This window comes from Musa acuminata, chromosome BXJ1-11, assembly GCF_036884655.1.
Source record: "Musa acuminata AAA Group cultivar baxijiao chromosome BXJ1-11, Cavendish_Baxijiao_AAA, whole genome shotgun sequence".
NCBI lineage: Eukaryota > Viridiplantae > Streptophyta > Magnoliopsida > Zingiberales > Musaceae > Musa > Musa acuminata.
In genome coordinates, this window is record NC_088337.1 from 6,500,669 (window position 1) to 6,520,703 (window position 20,035).

Here is a 20,035-nt window from a genome sequence, read left to right on the forward strand (position 1 = left end):
ATTAGTTACCCTTAGTATTTTGATCCCTATATTTTAAAAAATATATTAAAATTTATATACTTAAAAATAGAATATTATGCGTGCGCAGTAATAAATCGAAATGAGGTAGAGCCAGCACATACTCAATAATAAATCTTACAGTATTTTCGTTAATAGAGTCAATAACGTCAAGAAAAATGAGATTAAATATTTCACTTTCATATTTATTGAGATCTCAATATAACTTTTAAAAATATAGAGATCGAGATTTAGTTAATTATATTTGATAATGTATAATTAGTCTATTTTTCATGACAAAATAATAATTTAAATAAATTATCATGATGAACAGAAAATCCCTACTATTTTCTTTCCTAATTATTGACCTCTTGATTGTTTGTACAAAACGATCCTAAAAAATACCAATGAAAGTGGACAAATTCTTGCAAAAAAGGATTCAATGCAAATAATTTAAATAAATTATTGTTGAATTTTGTTTTTATTGGAAGGTAGATTAGATTGAGAAAGGCATGCTTAATAAGCTAAAGTCAAGTTCTTTAATCCCAACTCTACTTGTATATCGCATGTCAGGATATAGGGCTCCACTTAAATCTTCAAGTTAATGATCTCCTATACTCATCTCCACACTTCTTTTTCTTCTCTTTGAGAAATCCTTGGGAATGAAATGGCATGCTTTCAACATGATCTAAAGCCACCTCAAGTGTACTGCTTTCAGGACAATTAAGAGAGAACAGTATTACCGAAAGAACTACTTCATTTGCTTCAGACATTTGGATCAACAAAAAGTTCTTGCATGCAGCTTCCGCGTACGGTTCGGTGGAAGAAAATAACGACAGCAGATGATAGCTGGGAAGTTATACTCCACCATAGCGATGACGAACTGAGACTTGACAGGCACTCAAGAAGCAAGAACATCCAACAGCCATTCAGAGGCAGCTTCCACAGATCGAAGTGCTTCTGTTTCGATCATCTGCAGAGATGAGGATTAGAGGTGCCATGTTATAACAAGAACTGCAAATTTACAACAAAGCGTAGACAATAAGATTTAGGAAGAAGTAATCACAACTCGGAAAACATACTCACCATTAGGCAACCTGGAAGAGGAGGCAGAGAACATGTTTGATTGGATGTATCCTCTTCTACTGATAATGTTGCTTCTCCCATGCATACCCAATCTAATTGCTTGAAATAAAGACATCATACAGTACACTAGCTTAAACTTGTCTTTTGCAACCACTCGACGCAAACGTGAAGAGTTCCAAAGTCCACATCTTGCTGCACTTGATCTCCTTAAGATATTTGTTTCTATTTGCTTGTGCAAAGGTAAGTAGAATCCCAACTATCAACAATCAAGATTTCCACCCAGCTAAATTTTGATGATGGTATCTAAAATATTTAGTCCCAGAAGAGTATTGAAACCAAAAACTCATAAGTCCATTAAATAAAATAAAATACTTTGAATGCCAATTAATCAGTTAATTGATTTATAATTTTAAATATTTTTAAAATATTTTTTTTCAAATGAATTAATTCAATTCAAATCAATGGAATTAGAATCTTGGTCTAATTGGGTCCACAAGATTTATAAAATTGAACTCATGTTGTTTTTAAAATTTAATCTTTAGACTGATTTGATTAATCGATTTGAACCGACTAAAATCTGACTAATATCCCTTAAATTAAAACTATTCTGTTGTTTTGTCTTGGTAATAATTAACATCTCTGCAACAGGTTCTACTGAAAAAATTTAAAAAACAAAAAAAATATAATTAACATACTAAGAACTTCTGGAGAAAACAAGGAGTTTCTGAGAGAAAAGAATCATGCAATGCAAATATTACTCGAATGAATCTTTACAGAATTTTCTTCTTCGAGGTCTCAGAACTGGGAGCAATACGCTAACAGGAAGCACCAACCTGAGCCTTCTCTCTATAGAATATCCCAAGAGGTACTACTATTCAGAAAATTGTTCTCTCAGACTATAACCAATCCTACGTCTATCATGTAGCAAAAACCAGCGTAATTAATTCACTTCATGGACATGATACAAACCGGTGGAATGAGAATCTCCTATAGGATCCTCTGGACATAAACGACCAAAAGTGTTCCGAGGGGGAGGCTGGTGCTCAAGAGATGCCATCTGAATCCGTGTGTTGACTGAAAACTGATTTAGAATAGTATGGTTTTTAGGACGAGGAGGACAAGCATGACGAAACACAATATAACGAGCACGGTAGCACACATGACCATTCCCCCTTTCCTCTGTGTTCGCTCCGCCTGCAGATATACAAACCAAATAGAAAGTTAGACGAAAGATTGGTTACATGGAGTTCCAGTGATATCCAGTACGGTAGAGCATGACCATTCGCCTTCGAAATGTTCAAACCTGTATTCACCGAGTAAGATCTCTCCAAGTTTAAAGCAATGCAGATATATATATAAGTGGAACTTCAAGATCGTTGATTTACTAAGCATGCATAAGCTAGTTCTAACATCATTGTCATTCTTTAGGCTAGCAAAACAGCGATCTAAAGGGCTCGCATGAAGAACCTATCCAATGAATTAATCAAGAAAAGCCGCATGTTACAACCAAATAAAGATCCCTGTCTTGCAAATTCTTAAACATGGTACCCCTATGCGAAGGTTTAAAGTGTTAAAAAGATTATAATAAAGTGCATGATTAATGGTTCTAATATACTATTACTTTGGGAAAAACATAAAATCTTTTTTTCTATTAGGAACCAAAAGGCTGTATTCTACAAGTGCTAGCCAATTTATAAAAGGCGGTGTATAGACATGAATAAGATCAAAACTTGAAAAGTGCAGATGAATGAAGCCAATAAAAATGGCAACCCAACCAAGCGTTCAACAAAGGTACAGCATTAAAACCCCAACTAGTTGGGGCCAGCCAAAAACACATGCTCATACTGTCAGTGAAAGTTTTGACCATGTTCCCAGCTAACATACTACTGTCGGCCAAAATACCAATCAGACAAGGACAATAGCACAAACACAGAAATGTTCCAGCTATACCAAATTTGAACATGTATATGGTGCATCCAGGGTGTTATTTATATGGTCTCAGCGACCCACATGAATGAAAAGAATATTGTTCATCTGCCTATCAGCCATCCATCCAAAAAATTGCTTGATTAGTTTTACAAAGTTACAAGCAGGAAAAGGCGGGTAGTTGTAGCATGACTAACTCGCACATTCTAGATAACTTAGGAGTGTAGATAATAAAAAATGCAGAAATATGAATGGAATAAAGAGGAAGGGAAGACAGAACCTTCTCTAACTGTTTACGGCCCTCTTCTACTGAACTTGCAACATTCTGTACATTGTAATCGATCCGGTCAACTATGGTTCCCTGTTTGCATCACATGCATCAGAAAGTATCCACATGGCATCAGTAAGAAACCCAGAATTCTCTGATGGTTAAAAGTGTACCTGATCTATCACAAGGACTGAGAGATCCTTCATGATCTGAGCAAGCTCATTCACTGATTCTACAACCTATGAACAAGAAATTTCAATGATGCAGCTAATGAGAAGGGTACATAACATGATATATATATATATATATATATATATATATGTATATATATAATGTCTTCAAACTTCACAATTCCAAGCCATGAATAGAGCACATGAGCATCAAGGCCACTAACAAACTAAATATTCCAAGTTATTATTACCTGTACAATCTCCCTCTCCCTCTCTCTTGTGAATGCCTCACTTCTCTTTAGTGTAGACAATTGAACCTCATCAAAACCCTATAGAAAGTATAAAAGGAATAAAGACCGGGAAAAAGGGTCCAAAACTATAAATAGTGCACAGAAACCAAATAGCGTTGATAGATCAGCTGAAACAATCTCATGATCAGGCACAGAAAGAAAGAGCCCCTCTTTTCATGTTGCTATGAGAAATTTTTCTAAAAGACATCAAGAAATTGACCTAAATAAGTGTTCACATTCCACTATAGGCAAATCCATTCTGGGGTCCTGATAAAACTGCCAAATGAAATCATTAAAAGAGAAATAAGTACCACATTATGAAAGTCATCCTCCATCTCATGTCTGATCCCATTGCGATTCATTTCCAAATCAACACCATCTTGCCCCTAAGAAATCAAAGATAGCATCAGCACTTCCTTACACTTAAGAACCCCACAAAAACCAATTGACATGCATAAACATGATCTGAGATCAGAGTACCTCCTGCTGCTGCCGAAGACGCTTTAAATAAAAAGACTGTTTCTTTCGGAACTCCATTGAAAGGTTTTGGAGGTCAGTTGCAAGAGACCGCTGCACGAGCAACACCCAATGTCCTATGTAAGTATCCAATAAAAAGGGAGCAAGGGGACATTGATATAATAGCAACGCAGTTAACAAAGTGCCTCAGCATTAGTTTGATGTTGAGATTCGCATCCCTCAATCTAAATGGTTTACAGTCAATTAAATGTGACCATGTAAACAAAGTAGCACTATGGAATCAGAGTTTTGATTCTACAATAGTGTGCATATGAGCTTGCAAAGGACGATTGGCAGAGGTTGTCAATAATCACAAAAAGAAATATAACAGAGAACAACATCACACCTGAACATTTTTCCGGACATTTGAATCTTCAGTAGGGTCACCAGAAGAAAGTTTCTGCAGTCTCTTTTCTGATCTCTTCAATAGATCAGTTATTTCATGAGTAAGAAGCTCAATGACATGTTGATCCTCCTTACCATCTCCAAAGGAAGGCATTAAGGATTTTGCATGGGCCTTAACTAACTCTGACATTTTTGTCCGAGCACATTGCATGTTTGCAGCTATTTCTTCAGAAACATCCACCCAAGCTGGAGGTAAACCAACCATACTGCAATGAGCTAACACAAAGTTTAATTGGTTCAAGGCGTTTTGAATATCACCAGAATTGTTGACTGAACATTGCCAAATATAATTGCATCAATTTCAGCTTTACAGCAACAATTCTACAAGTTTGTCAAGGTAAAAAGTGGAAGACTTGCAAAGTAATGGAAAGGAATGACATATACATGATTTTGCTTGACTCTCAAGAAACTCCAAATAGTTCATTTCATATAGACAGTAGCCTAAATCTTGAAAGGGATTATCTAATATTAGAAAGCAAAGAATAAACTATAAACGTGATCATTCCCACAAACAAAAGTTTAGAGAAAAGCATTACATCAGTATGGACTAGATGAGAATTTCTGAGTGCAAACATGTTAGGCCACCCATTTATTCAAATTTGTCATAATGTTGACTTCAAGCTTTAAGCACAATGCATGCTGCAGAAAAAAATAAAGGGTTACAGAATACTCTAACACAATAGCAGATACATAGTTGACTAATCTAATTTTGTTATATAACATTTTTGACATGAATGAGTGCTTATAGAAGAGATTATGAATTTCATAAATTTATGATTTCTACTCTGCACTGTAATTATGAAATTATAAGATGCATGATTTCTCCTCCATTTACATAAATTTAATGCACCAGATGCTAAACTCAACATAAATGCTGATAAACACAAGAATGTTCTAAGAAGGCACTAGTAAGTTAAGAGTCTGATTTCAATATGTTGCTAGAGTCACCCACGCACTCATGGATGGGCTTGTACATGAAGGGATAAAATTAAATTAATTCTATTTCAGAAGCTCATACAGGATGCCTATGTATTAATGAAATGTATAATTTCCTTCCTAAAAGAAACACTAGTCCTCAACAACTCCTGAAAAGGTTTATAGATGGTTTATGCACTTGTTTATGTTTAAAATCCATAATAACAAACTTAGGAAATCCATCCTCACCAATGACCAACAAATATTGGTTTGATTAAAAGATACTACTGCTCATATCCCTTGTCAGAACACATATCACCAATGCTACATTAACTAAATTATAGTCACCACAATAAACTATGTATATACATGATATATTGCAGGATGGTTTTAGGGCCTTGTATACCAGTCAGTATCATCATGAGATGCAATTTTGAGACAAGAATGCTACTACATTCCTCAGGAAACCTTAGGCATCCAAACGTCTTTTATCTTCAGAACAGAAACTCTCATCTCTTTTGGAAGCATTTCTTGCAAGAATTCCGGTCATAGTTCCTAGGTCTAGGCTCCAATCAGTTGAGCTACAAATTAACGTCATGTCCGCATTTTGAGTATGATAAGGATGCCAATTGCAATAAACTAAATGATCCACCACCGATCCCTACACATTATTGCTCCTCCTCGATGATAATCACTCTCCAGAACAAGGACGACATCGCCCCGACAAGACAATAGATGTTAAAAGAACGTACTTCTCATAGGAATTCTGAATGAAATATGAATCCAATCAACACTAAGAAATTCAGCATATAGGCAATAGGGTTTCGACACGAAGAGAGGTGATTCCTAAGTCTTAATCAGAGATAATGGAAACAGATGAACCTAATGAAGAAGGGAGAAGGAGATCGGACCTCGAACCACCGGGATCTTCCGTGCTGAGAGGAGCGTAGGACCGATCGGGGCGGAGAAGCGAGGCGCTCACGAGCTCGATCACCGGTCCGCCCCCGGAGTAGGAGGTCGACGGGCCGGAGTGGGAGGAAGGGGAAGGGACCCGTACGTTGCGGAGGGCGTCGCGGTACTTCCTGTAGATGGGCGTACGGTTCCTCGTCGCCATGGCGAGGAGATCTCCGAGACGAGGAGGAGGAGGAGGAGGAGGAAGACGAGAAACGGAAAGACGGTACGCGGTGGTTTAGAACGAGACCGAGAATGAGATGGGGATGGAACAGCTGCGTGGGTTTTGATGCAGTCGCAACGGGTTCGCTTTGGCCCACCAAGCGAAGGCCCAAATGGGCCCATCTCCATCATGGACAGCAGATATTAGCCCACATAAGATGTGTATGCCGACTCTCCCCTCATTTCCCACTTCGACGACTCCGTGTCGCAGACTCCACCAGCGGGAAGCGAAGCGGCCAACAAGATCCAGTCGGCGACGTTCCTCCCCGGCCTCGAAAGGTGTCGTCGTCTCATCCTCCTCATCTTCCTTTACTGGTTTCACGAATCCTCTTCTGCCTCGATCAGATCAGATCAGATCAAATCGTTGTGCTTCGTGGTCCTTTATCGCTATCGATCCTTCTCGGATGGATTTTATTGACCTAAGACATTGAATTCTCGTTTAGTGGTTCGGCTCGCAGCGCAAGAATCATCATCTCGGTTCTACCTTGAGCGATTTGGTGTGCGCTTCGTTGGCTGATTGAATCCTCGTCCACTTCGTATTTCCTCCGCTGATTTCAAGAATCCCCTTCTGCTTTTCGAGCGGATCGAATCGTTTTGTCGAATGATACGGAAGACGATCATTCTTCGAGAAAAATACGTAGTTTTGTACTGATTGATCGTAGGCGAATCCGATGTCTTCTTTAAGACAATCATTTCTCGAAGAAGAAGAAGAATATTCGTCTGCAATTGGTGGATGTGGACTTGTACGGTTCGTCCTGCAGAAGAACGGACGGAAACACAGTGCAGAAGCCGTACATGGGAAAGCAGACGCTGGAGATGGATCGTCATCAACTTGAGCGAATCAGGACAGACTGTTAAGCTTAGTGGGTTAATTACGTATTATCTACGTCACTTTTAATATTTTTATATTTTTAAAAGTTATATTGAGATTTTTATATTTATTAAAGTAAATGTTTAACATTCCAACAATTTTTTAAGAAAAATTTAATCTTATAAAATTAAATTTAAAATTTTAAAATTTTATTTTTATCAGTATAAAGATTCTAATATAATTTTTAAAAATATAATATTTAAGATACTAAAGAAAATTAATTATAGAGAATAATATGTAATTACTATAGCTTCGACTTTCATAATTGTTGTCACAGTGAAATGATCCAAGATAGAGGATAAAATATATCATCTGATGCCAACGATAACCGTTCATAAAATATCAATCAAATTATAATAATTATACTTACAAACATAAAAACAACAAGTTAGTCAAAGACAATCAATGGCTTTCATATATTCTCTCTACTGTGACATTCGAATTTATTATTATATTATTATATAAATGATAAATTATGTATATAATATTTTTTTTAAATCGATGATCACAAGAATTATACTATATAAAATGATGTTGTTGAATAAATTTGGATTTATTTTGATGATATCTTTGATCTTTTATTAAAAAAAAAAAAGGAGATATGAAATGCATATATATTCTATCTACAATTAAAATTAGACAGAAAAATCAAAAATTTATATCAAATGGACTGAAGAAAAGAAAAATTATAATGGTAATTTCTGTTGAGTGGATTCACTTATTGAAGGGCTTCTACGGTAGCCTACACGCTATTCCCATTTCTGTATGGGAGACACTGCAAGTTGTCTGATGTAACAGTTGTCCCCCCCAAAAGTTGGAACGGCTTCTTAAGACCAAACAAACAATATATATATATATATATATATTTGAAGTAAAAATATATGTCTAACTTTAACTGAAATAAATGCCTTTCAAAAAACATTACATGTTTAACCTTTTCCAGTAAGAGTATCAAAAGGTATTTGATGTATAATATTTTTATCACAATTAACATTGATTCAGTTGAGTTTGTTAGATGGATGCTAATAGAAGCAGCCCCCCATACGAATGAATTAAATATTTTAAAGAATATACACACACAAAATATAAAAGAATATTTCATCTCAAGACTTTGTCATATGATTTTATGATTTATATTTTAACCGTTTTAGTTTGTTCAAAGAAAATTGGTACGTTATTTATATAGAATCAAATTATTTAGAAGATAAAAGAAAATTGAGCGGTAAGAATTCATGTTAATTACTTTGCAAATACCCTAATCATCTTCGACGAAATGTTAAAGAAACATGATCTTAGAAGATCGTATTACTCGTATATTATTCTTAATCATTTGAATTTTTCTTCATGCATATAAATTATATTTTGTTGATAGAAGAAATTGATATAAGATAAGATTTTCCCAACTATACGAGGAAATCTCTCTATTTTGTTAAGAGAAATGCTTTCTCCTCATCTGTATAGACAGGAGAGGGACATGTTAATGTATTTAAGCCTTTTTCACTTATTCAATAAAGCTTCTTAAATAATTGTTTTTAACTTCTATTATTTTCATCATGGTATTAGAACAGTGAGAAAAGCGAAGCTTCGCTTTTGCTTTCGGCCTGCGACCAATGTTGTTGAGAAAAGCAAAGCTTCGCTTTTACCTTCGGCCAGCGACCAACGTCGTTGAGAAAAGCAAAGCTTCGCCCTTGCCTTCGGCCAGCGACCAATGTCGCTACAGTCAAATTCTTAAGAGGCTCCATAGCAAATCCTCATCTTTCTCACCGCGATAGTCTTCGTTGATCTGCACAGTCGACGGACTTAAGGAGAATGAAGGGCGAACTTAAGGGGAACGAAAGGAACGCTTGTGCCCTCACAGCAATAGCAATCGCAACAACAATAATGATTTGTTCTTGCTCTACTCACGAAGTCTCTCACTCGTAAATCATTCTTTGCATCGATCCAAGATTGGTATTCTTGATATGAGCATGATAGAAGATAACATTTCCCCACTATATGAAAAAATCTCTCTATTCTTCTTTAATAAAATTTATTAAATAATTATTTTTATCTTCTATTATTTTCATAAAAAATATTATCTCGTCATGACTTCATCGTCGTGACACCATGCTTCTACTCGACAACAAGCAGATGCTTCGCATGGCACACGAGTTTCTCGTTGTCTTGGCCATACAACACTCTTCTTGTCCGCTCGTTATTGCACGTCGAAGAGGCCGGCGATGCGGATGGATGAAAGGAGCTGGCTTTATTGCTCGGCCCTCCGATTGGTTGTGGTCCGATCGACCACTTATTTCCTGTGGTATGCTTTTCATCTCCTTCATTGATGTCTCCTTGGTTTCCACGTGGTACGGTGACGTGACACTATGGTCTCGGAGGCAATCCACGCAACATCGACATCAAATATGCAAGGATTTGGTCCGAGTAATTTTTCTCTAACCTCTTTCTTCATCTAAAGATTGAAAGGATCTATTCATTAATTCAAACCACTTAATCGTTAGAATGTAATTCAACTTAACCTAACCAGAGTTAGCGTGTTCTGAAACTTTTCCAACCCACAGACATACTTTGTTATGACAATATTTCTACAGATCACCGTCGAAGAATTGAATTCACCACCAATCATAGAGAGATAAAAAGAAGCTTATGTTGCGGGAAACAATTTTGAGAGCCGTCGCCTCGGGGCCGACGCGGCTCGGTTCAGGTCCGGATGTCGGGGATCTCTCCGGGGCGTTCCTCAAGCCCATGGGGTCGGTCTGGTGCGATGATCCGATCGGGACGGGGTCGCGGCCTCCTCCGGGCAGGGGCTCGTCGTCCGCACGGCCGACGGGGACCCTCGGCTTCGCACCTGCACAAAGGTCGGGTTGGGAAGCTCGACCCGACCCCTCCGACGATCAAGTTAGCAGATGTGGAGAGGGTTTCAGATGAAGAAGTATTTGTCTGTGTGACTCCCCCCCCTCTCTGATGAACGAGAGGGTATTTATAGGGAAGCTTACTGCTGTTTGATGTGCCCGCTTGCAGGAGACAGGCTGATAGCGTTTGACATTGGTTTGGCGTGACGTGAAGAACCGAGCCTGAGTATGTGTTAACACGTCTCGACCCGTATTCCGGTCCGTTTGATCGGGTGCCATCACGTCGTCCGAGGTATGAGGCATCATCTAACGTCAACCGGGTCTTATCGTAATTACTATCCATATCAGCTTCGATGCCATCACGATCGCTATGGTTTGAAATCTCGGATGCGTATTATTAGACCGTGTTGGTGGAGGAGTTACACATTCATTATATTTATTGAGATCCAAATTCGTGGAGACGCGTGCACCCATCAATGCTTTTTTCCTGTCACTGTCACTGTGCGGCACCGACACACTGCACGCATGAGCACTGCTATCCTGCCCTTTTATATACTCACCCAACTCCACTCCTCGCATTTCATCAAACACCTTACCTTCATCCCTCCACCCCTACCTTCCTCGATCGCATCTCCATGGCCATTGGGCAAGCAAATGGAGCCGCCGAGACGAACGGCAAGCCGCCGGGGTTGGCCGCTTTCAGAATCTTCGTCGGGTACGACTCCCGTGAGGACGCCGCCTTCCAGGTGTGCCGTCACTCCCTCCTCCGGCGCTCCTCCGTCCCGCTCGAGGTCATCCCCCTCAAGCAGGCCGAGCTGAGGGCCGCCGGCCTCTACACCCGCGGGCGCGGGGCCACCGAGAGCACCGAGTTCTCCTTCACCCGCTTCCTCACGCCCTTCCTGGCGGGGTACCAGGGCTGGGCCATGTTCGTCGACTGCGACTTCCTCTTCACCGCCGACGTCGCGGAGCTGTCCGCCATGGCCGACGACCGCTACGCCGTCATGTGCGTCCACCACGACTACGCCCCCAAGGAGGGCGTGAAGATGGACGGCGTGCCGCAGACGGTGTACCCCCGCAAGAACTGGTCCTCCATGGTCCTCTACAACTGCGCCCACCCCAAGAACCGGGCGCTCACGCCGGAGCTGGTCAGCGCCGAGTCGGGGGCCTTCCTCCACCGCTTCATGTGGCTGGATGACGACGACGTCGGGGAGCTGCCGGTGGCCTGGAACTTCTTGGTGGGGCACAACCGGGTCGATCCGACGGACCCCAAGACGCAACCCAAGGCGATACACTACACGTCGGGCGGGCCATGGTTCGAGGCCTACAGGGACTGCGAGTTCGGCGACCTGTGGCTGAAGGAGCTGGAGGAGCTCAACGACGAGAAGCAGCAGCAGCAGCCAGTCGAGCTGTAGTTTGGCTACCGGCTGCTGCATTACCACGTAGAAACCGCTGTCGTTTGCTGGTGTTTGTCCTTTTGCCTGCGGCCCTAACGTCGCCGGACGCCATCTGCCGTGTAGATCTATCTGTATGTGTTGGGAATAACCTGGCGTCACGTTGCTGTCCGAAGAAGCGACCACCGTGTAGTGTTTTCACCGTTGGCGTTGGCGTTGGCTTTGTCATGTGTAGCTCTTCTTCGCGTACTACATAATTGTTCCTCTTATCGGTATTATTGATTTGGGAGAAGAAACGAAGCATTTAAGTGTGCATCAATTGTGACATGGAGAGCGAGGAATTGTGGTAAGGGGAGGAGGTGAGGTGACCACAAAAAGCATTTGAGTTGTACTATTGTTATACATGAGTGCCATCTTTGGGTAAACAACCTTATAATAGGGAAAAATATATGTACTCTCTCTCATGGACCATGTGGAGGATCCTAATATTTATTTATATAGGGGCTTATATAAGTTACAATTAAAATTTATAGTAGCAATTATGTTATTTATGTGACATAATTTATCATCTTTTTTATGTATTTTATTATTATTTTGATGTATGTTTTATTTTATATACTGATAATCATATTATTATATTATATATATATATATGTATATAAAACGTTATATTTTATATTATTTGATACTTATACAAGTTTAGAATTATGTTTTATTTCTTTAAATTTTAATTCATGAATGGCAATGAGATTACGGAGAACCTATGGAATCAATTGCACTTTGAGATTCGTGCGTGTCATCGATCAGCATCTTTAAGATCCACGCGGGTAGGTGAAATGGTGTAGTCTCATGTGCTGTACCCATAAACGACAAGATGGTGACTAAAGAACTATATGTATGTGCATATGGAAATAGGTGTCTGTCTATCTCATCATATGGAACACGAGAAATATATTTGTAATGAAGTTCGTGGTTGGTGGTAAGTATGACACTAAAGTAGTCACCTGATGCCATTTATCTCAATCGCCAAATGAAGATTTCATCTGCATCATCAACATGCATTCATGGCAGATGAATGTGAAAACATGCTTGATTTGTTCATCAGAACATTTAAAAGAATTCACCAAACTTGAAGATGTGATGTGTGATGAATTGCAGTCACTCGAAACACCAACAAATATGGAGTAGTATAAAGTTCTAAAAAGATTGGATGCAGGTGCTTCAGCTGGCTCTACCGAAGAGAGAGAGAGAGAGAGAGAGAGAGAGAGAGAGAGAATGATGGATGGTGGAAGTATGAGAGCATTATTTCTCATTGTTTATTGGAAGACTCAATAATGATTTTTATGCAAGAGTAATAGAAATTAAGTTAAGCAATAAGATAATTGTTAGATTATATTATCCTAGTTAATTATGTTAAATATGATATACCTAATTATATTTTTTATTATGATTATTCATCAAAACAAAGAAAGTTTAATTATGTTAGGATTCATTATTAAATTATTTATTGGGGGATATTTTCTTAATTAGTTATTTTAGAAACTCTGTTCTCATCTTTAATGATAAGATCTCCTAGTGACTCATAATAGATATATGAATATGTGATATTATTGAGATATTATAATTTTTTTATTATTTTTTCTTAATCACTTAGTTAGTTATTGAAAGATTATAGATTTTCTCTCGTCTCTTATTATCTTTAATCCGGAAAGAGAAGAGAAATGAGTCTAATTTTTTGACGTGCAGATTGACGATTCATACATATCACTGTACATTGCTTCGGAATATCTAATTATGATTTTTATCGTCATCTTCAAAAGATATACATATTTTATATCAAAAAAATGATATTTGATTTCAATTCTAATATTAAATTTTTGAATAATAATTTTATTTCTTATAAGAATCACCAAAACTAATAAAATATTTCAATATCAATATGCTGACAATTGGGTGTGCTGGATCATTTGAATCCTATGGCCCAATAGATGTGCTTACAATTGGGCTCCATAGCCTCTTCCCCAAGCACATATCTCATTTAACTCAAGTATATTATTATTATTATTATTATTATTATTATTATTATTATTATTATGTTCTCCATTTGTCTCTAATAAGAACATAAGAATAATAGAATCAACAACAAAATGCAAATCCAAATAGTGAGGACAATATTTGTAACATTCCACACTTCCTACCTACACATAAACAATAAATCATAAGAAATAAAGATAACTATTTTAAGTTAATTCAAACCTAAATTAAACAAAAAAAAAAAACCTTCTTGTACCCTTCCACATAAGTTCCAAGGAATTTTCCCACAACCTCTTTATGCTTATTACAAAAACATAAATTTTCTAGGAATTCAAAGTATTGTTTTCTTTTATATTACCCTCACTTAAACCTTGAAATTTATATTACAAAAACAGAAAATATTCAAGTAGCAATAAATCTTAATTTTATAGAATTCATTTGCGTACTCGAATTATTTGTTATTCAAATAACTTGGTTCTTCTAATAATTTGCTTTCAATTAAGGATTCCAAAAACGGTTTCGGACCTAAAAATAAAACACTAATTTACATTAACACCTTTCGAAAACTCGTTGATATGTAGAAATGGTTGGTATGAGTTTGCATATCAATGAGATTGTCATGCAAACTCATATCAACCTTAAACTATGCCTTTTGAGGAAATATGAGAAACATTTCCCTAACTTTTCTTCTTCTTCTTCTTTTTCTTTTTTTTACTTTAGAAAACAATAATTAAGCATGGATGAAGATGCTAATCATTCAAAATACAACAACCAATGGAATACTTGATGTTCTTTCGATCGAAAAATTATATCACATTCCTAAGACAAATCGAATTTGAACTTTTAGATTTAATAAAAAATATTAAGATTATTTATGCATACCACATATTTACGAGACATATATTATTGGGGTTTGATCCATCTCTCACTCACAAATATAAATCATGTCTCACATCAAGTACACATTTGCATCGATAAAGAGTATATGATGAAGGAGGAAGAAACATGAGACCGAGGAGAAAAAGAATGGGACCAAAAGAGATTAAAATAGAGGAGGATAGGGAGAGGTCACCGGCTTTTGCTCTTTAAATGCCAAAAGGAAGCGTCATTGTCCGCCATTGGATCTACCACTCCTTCGCTCATTAAAATATCAACTACATGGCCGGCGCATTTCATGGGGCGGTGTGCTCGTCTCCAGACTCCAATAACTTAGCTCTGCTGTCGTACCTTTTGCTTACATCGCCATGATATATATATATATATATATATATATATATATATATATATATATATATATGAACTGCTAATCATATGTTGACTAATACAACTAAGAAAACAGGATCCCATTTTAATTTCAATCTTGAGTCTTATATTTAGTCAGATCCATGCTCTTAAAATTTCTTGCTAGTTCTTGCTTGTATATTTTTAAAAAGTTAATAAAAAACTATATTAATGATATGATGAGATAGAGATTAAAAAAAAACTAAAATTATAGACTTAACTTAAGGATATGATCTTTTACATAATGAAAGTAAAGCATTAGTATACGAAGTTTGTTGTTATTTTCAATATTTCTTTGTGTGTTTTTGGAGAGGATACATCACTTTTGTATTTATTCAAAAAGTACTTTAGTTTAACCATTATTTTTGGATCCTATAGCGTCGTTGATCGTAGAGGAGAAACGAGAACGGGCGATTGGTTGTAGGGGAAGAGAGAGGAGGGGAGGTATATGCATCGCCTCATGTGAGAGTCACATGTCAAGTGTATAATGATTGGGTTGACATGGTTAATAATAGCGGTGATCCTCGGGGGCTACAGGTGACTATGAGTCTAGTGAATAGAATAAAATATTTTTTTTTCATATGGCTAGAAGTATTGTTTCATAATTTTCAAAGTAAAAACTAACACAATTTGAAAAATAAATATTTTTTGAAAAAAAATCCTAAAAATATTAATATAACTTGCTCAAAATGATCGAGACATTATAGTATTATTAGCATACGATCGGAATTGTAACAAGTGTTTAAGAATTTTTGAAGCCAATGTTTTAATGAAATAAATAATCTTAATATAAGAAGTTCTTATTAAAGAAAAAAATTAATAATTAAGATATAATTATTTATAAATATCTCATTTTAACGGGAGAAAAGTAGATATATCTTGGAAAGTAAGATTCGATTTCTTTATATTAAGTTTTAATGAGAGAAAAATAAGATGTGAATAATATACTATACTCTTGGTATTTTTTGATTTGACTTTAGGATATATAGAGATGATGCTTTATATTTTTAGAGAGGAAAAAAGAAATATAGATAATTTTTTTAAAATTTATATGATAAGAGAAAATCATATTTAACTGAGGATAATTTGAGATATTATAATTGATCCCATGAAAATTTTAAATTTTTAAGATGTTAGAAGAAACTATTATATCATATTAATTTTACGTTGATTATTTTATATATTTTTTTATGATCGATCATTGAATATTTTATATTTTAATATTAAAATTATCTCTTTCCTCTTTAATAGTCCCCCCATGTGATGAGACTTGTCCAAGGGGGATTCACCTCCTCTGCCCCCTCCCCAATAAATGCCAAAAGTAGCTTTTGTGGAATGATGCTGTGACGCCACAACCCATCACACAATAAATGCCAAAGGTGGCTCTTTTAAGGTGGAGGAGACGAGGCCGGAGGTGAAAGGGCGGATGGTGAAAGGCCACGAACGATAACACCACCACCAAGAAGCTGCCTTCTGACTCCTTACGCCTTTGTGTATGCCCTTTTACTTGTTCTGTGGGTGCAAGCAACGTTTCGTGCGTGGGAGGCAGCTTAACCTGTGAGTGATTCCCAGCCATGGGAAATGTCTGAACTCGCCGCCGCCGCCGCCGATGCTGCTTGCTTCTCCGCAAGAGCAAGTCCGTGTCCAGCAGGAAGACTCTCTTCCCGCCTGCAGCTATTTAGAGAGGTTTTTTTTTTTTTTGTGGCCATTAACATACACAAAAAATAATATTATTTGATTAAAGAGCAATTAAGTTTTTATTGATAATTTCTAATTCTCCACACATCTTTAATATTAATAGTCACACCCACAAATATTCGTATCATATTAAATTATCCACTTTTAGTTACCCAACATATATATATATATATATATATATAGTATAAAATTAGAAATATTAAAATAATTAATTATAAAAAATAATATGTAATTAACTCGATGAGTGAATGCATGATAGCCTTTGACATAGCATGGAGGACCATCACCTTGTGGCAGCCAGCAGCCATTATATCGCATGCCTGCATAACGGTGACAGAGTCAGAGGGGCGCGACGCAACCCCGCACCCCCACCTCTTCCTTTCCCCATTTCCACTGCAAACACCTTCTTCTCCTATATGACCGACGACGTAGCCACCAAGCGTCCGAGGCTTTGCCTCTCCTCCATTTCGGCTGGGCGACGGCAGGGGGAAGGAGAAGAGACAGAGGAGGAGGATTCGCAGCCGCTGTTGCCGGGACTGCCTGACCACCTCGCTCAGCACTGCATCGCCCATCTCCCTGCTCCGCTCCTCTTCTCCGTCTGCCGCTCCTGGCGCCGCCTTCTATACTCCCCTTCCTTCCCTCCCTTCCTCTCCATCTTCGCCCTCCTGTCTCCCTCCGATGACGCCGGCGGCGACCCGGTCTCGTTCCACAGCTTCGATCCCATCGCCGCGCGATGGGCACCGCTTCCTGCGCCGCCGCCGCACCCGCCGCTGCGCCTGCTCCTCCTCCAGCACCCTTCCTTCATTGCCCGCAGCCTCTCGGTCCAGTCCGTGGCCGTCGCCGGCCACCTCGTCGTCCTCGCGGCCACGACCCACCGCCTCGTCCCCGCCCTCCCCCGGCCCCTCGTCTTTCACCCGGCCTCTCGCCGCTGGCGCCTCGGCCCGCCCCTCCACGCCCCGCGCCGATGGTGCGCCGCCGGGGCCGCCGACGGGGCGGTGTACCTCGTCTCCGGAGTCGGCACGGACTACAACACCGACGTCGCCCGCTCCGCCGAACGGTGGGACCCGGCGGCCGGCGCGATCGCAGGGTGGGAGCGGGTGGCGCCGCTCCCGGACGGGCGGTTCAGCCGGGAGGCGGTTGAGGCGGTGGCGTCGCGGGGGAAGCTGTGCATGGTGAACGTGAGGGGGCGGGCGGCGAAGCAGGGGACGGTGTACGACATCCGGGCGGACCGGTGGGAGGAGATGCCCCCCGGGATGCTGGCCGGGTGGACCGGTCCCGCGGCCTCGGCAGCAGATGATGACGATGAGGGCGGCGGCTGCATCTACGTGGTGGACGAGCGGAGCGGCGCCCTCAAGGCCTACGACTGGTACGCCGACAGCTGGGCGACGGTGGCGGAGTCGGAGCTGCTGAAGGGGGCGGCGCAGATGGCGGTGGGAGGTGGCCGGGCGTGCGTGGTGTGCGGCGATGGGCGCGCGATGGTGGTAGTCGACGTGGCCATGGCGCCGGCGCGGATATGGGTGGTGGAACCGCCGGAGGGGAAGCGAGCGCTCACGGTGCACGTGCTGCCCAGGCTAAGCTCGAGCGGGTCCTCCTGACCGTTCGATCCATGAGCCCTACCGCATCCATCGGCTCTGGTTATTATTCTCCCTTCTTCATTTAAATTTTTTTCCCACATTTTCGGGAAAAAGAAATGGTTGACCAGTCAAGCACGTGCAATGCGAATGAGCATCGGCGGGGTCGGGAGCATGAAGACAAAGGAGTGCTTTTTGCGTCACTGACAATAAAGTAATGGCAAACGGCATTAATCTTCCACTGCACACATGTCCCATTAGCATCTGCTGCTTCTTCTACCGAACATCTTGATGTTAAAACCCCAGAAGAACATTTCCTGCTTTGTTCTTCACATGTGTCCCACACAACTTTGAATGGACCAGAATACACATAGATATATAATTCTGATACAATAATATAACATCTCCACTGAATATGACCTGCTGGCATTTTTCTCGTCACATATCCTCCTAAGCTTTGTATGAAACGCTGATGGCGTTGAAGTACAAATCAACAGATCGATATTTATATTAAAAAAAGAAGTATAAAAACAAGGTGGTAAATCCTGTTTTTGAAACTTATTCTGCCCATAACAAAATGAAAAATATGTCAGTTCAAATCTCAGAAAAGATTTAAAAGTAACGCATCCCATGCAATTCGACATTCCAAGCACCCCATTGAGTAAAGGAATACATCTATCTAAAGCATTGTAATTTCATTGACTGGCAAAACACATTCATGCAGTATATAATGAACTGTGCAGGAAATGTTTGTGGTTATTCGTGAGAGCACCCAAAGAAGATTTGGGAACAGTAATGTTTTATTCTGAACCAAGGATAAGTTTGTCACTAAACTGTAAGCTCAAGTATGCATACATAGCACTTCTCTACATGCAAGAAGAGATGGGTCAATCACAAAGGTAGCTCATTAGCAAAGTCTCCAAAACTAACATGAATTCCCCCCTTATTTGTTGATGGGTAGTAATTGCACATCACAGACTTCCAGTCAAACAGCCACAGAAGAGAGAGCAGCAGCGAGGGAAATAATGATACCATACATGCATATATCACATACCCAGTACAAACTTGGTGGAACATTATGAAAAATTGAGCCTTCTAAATGATCAAGTGTATAATCAGAATACTTGATATACCACCTGGAGTTATATTATAGACGAGATCTACAAGACAACAATTTGATGATAGCAATATGCACTATAAACAATGATCGTCATAAATTCATTTAAAATCATAAAAAAATATGTAAGGTTTTCCAACACAGGTTTCTCTAGATTATCATTTTGGGGACAAAATGCAGGTTGCAAAAGTATGACTTGCCTAATAAATTTCTATACACAGAATTAAGTGACATGGAAATTGCAGTATTCAATCAGACATTATACACACCATGTACAAAGCACCTCTAGTGGTGAGTCTATTGGAAGAATAGAGTAGACAGCCTCTTTATATGAAGGGTGCAACTAAGTAATTATGCACCACTTGTCGGTCCTTTGTGAACCCAAGTATCTAAATACAAACAAGATAGCCCTAAAGGTTCAAACACAAGCACATACATGTACACATCCATGCATAGACATGAAAGACACAAAATATG

General features: G+C 39.2%; 3 protein-coding genes across 4 annotated transcripts; 2 read left to right on the plus strand and 1 right to left on the minus strand.

Moving 5' to 3' along the window:
- Nucleotides 1-1,821: 1,821 nt before the first annotated feature.
- LOC103970673 (syntaxin-43) lies at nt 1,822-6,788 on the minus strand. Of its 2 annotated transcripts, none has more exons than XM_009384549.3 (8): nt 6,485-6,788; nt 4,600-4,864; nt 4,218-4,307; nt 4,049-4,123; nt 3,699-3,776; nt 3,451-3,516; nt 3,290-3,370; nt 1,822-2,277 (listed from the first exon to the last, which is right to left on the minus strand). In XM_009384549.3, exons 1-8 carry the CDS (start codon nt 6,685-6,687, stop codon nt 2,170-2,172), a joined length of 966 nt encoding a protein of 321 aa, XP_009382824.2. In that variant the 5' UTR covers nt 6,688-6,788; the 3' UTR covers nt 1,822-2,169. The 2 variants fall into 2 exon arrangements, with proteins under 2 accessions (XP_009382824.2, XP_064945611.1); XM_065089539.1 differs by having other exon boundaries at nt 4,600-4,874; nt 6,485-6,619.
- Nucleotides 6,789-11,038: 4,250 nt separating this feature from the next.
- On the plus strand, nt 11,039-12,160 carry LOC135597077 (protein CDI-like). The gene has a single exon (XM_065089540.1). The coding sequence runs from the start codon at nt 11,102-11,104 to the stop codon at nt 11,876-11,878; it is 777 nt and encodes a 258-aa protein (XP_064945612.1). The 5' UTR covers nt 11,039-11,101; the 3' UTR covers nt 11,879-12,160.
- Nucleotides 12,161-16,923: 4,763 nt separating this feature from the next.
- Nucleotides 16,924-18,857, plus strand: LOC135597078 (F-box/kelch-repeat protein SKIP25-like). The gene has a single exon (XM_065089541.1). It carries the CDS (start codon nt 17,143-17,145, stop codon nt 18,463-18,465), a length of 1,323 nt encoding a protein of 440 aa, XP_064945613.1. The 5' UTR covers nt 16,924-17,142; the 3' UTR covers nt 18,466-18,857.
- The last annotated feature ends 1,178 nt before the right edge of the window (nt 18,858-20,035 follow it).

Bases quoted from the DNA above. Each gene is read 5' to 3' on its own strand.
- LOC103970673 (XM_009384549.3), bottom strand. From the start codon at position 6,687: ATGGCGACGAGGAACCGTACGCCCATCTACAGGAAGTACCGCGACGCC. The intron at 4,124-4,217 runs GTACTCTGATCT...TTGATTTCTTAG, and splicing joins GTCTTCGGCAGCAGCAGGAG to GGGCAAGATGGTGTTGATTT. The intron at 2,278-3,289 runs GTTCTGTCTTCC...GTATATCTGCAG, and splicing joins GCCGTAAACAGTTAGAGAAG to GCGGAGCGAACACAGAGGAA.
- LOC135597078 (XM_065089541.1), top strand. From the start codon at position 17,143: ATGGAGGACCATCACCTTGTGGCAGCCAGCAGCCATTATATCGCATGC.
- LOC135597077 (XM_065089540.1), top strand. From the start codon at position 11,102: ATGGCCATTGGGCAAGCAAATGGAGCCGCCGAGACGAACGGCAAGCCG.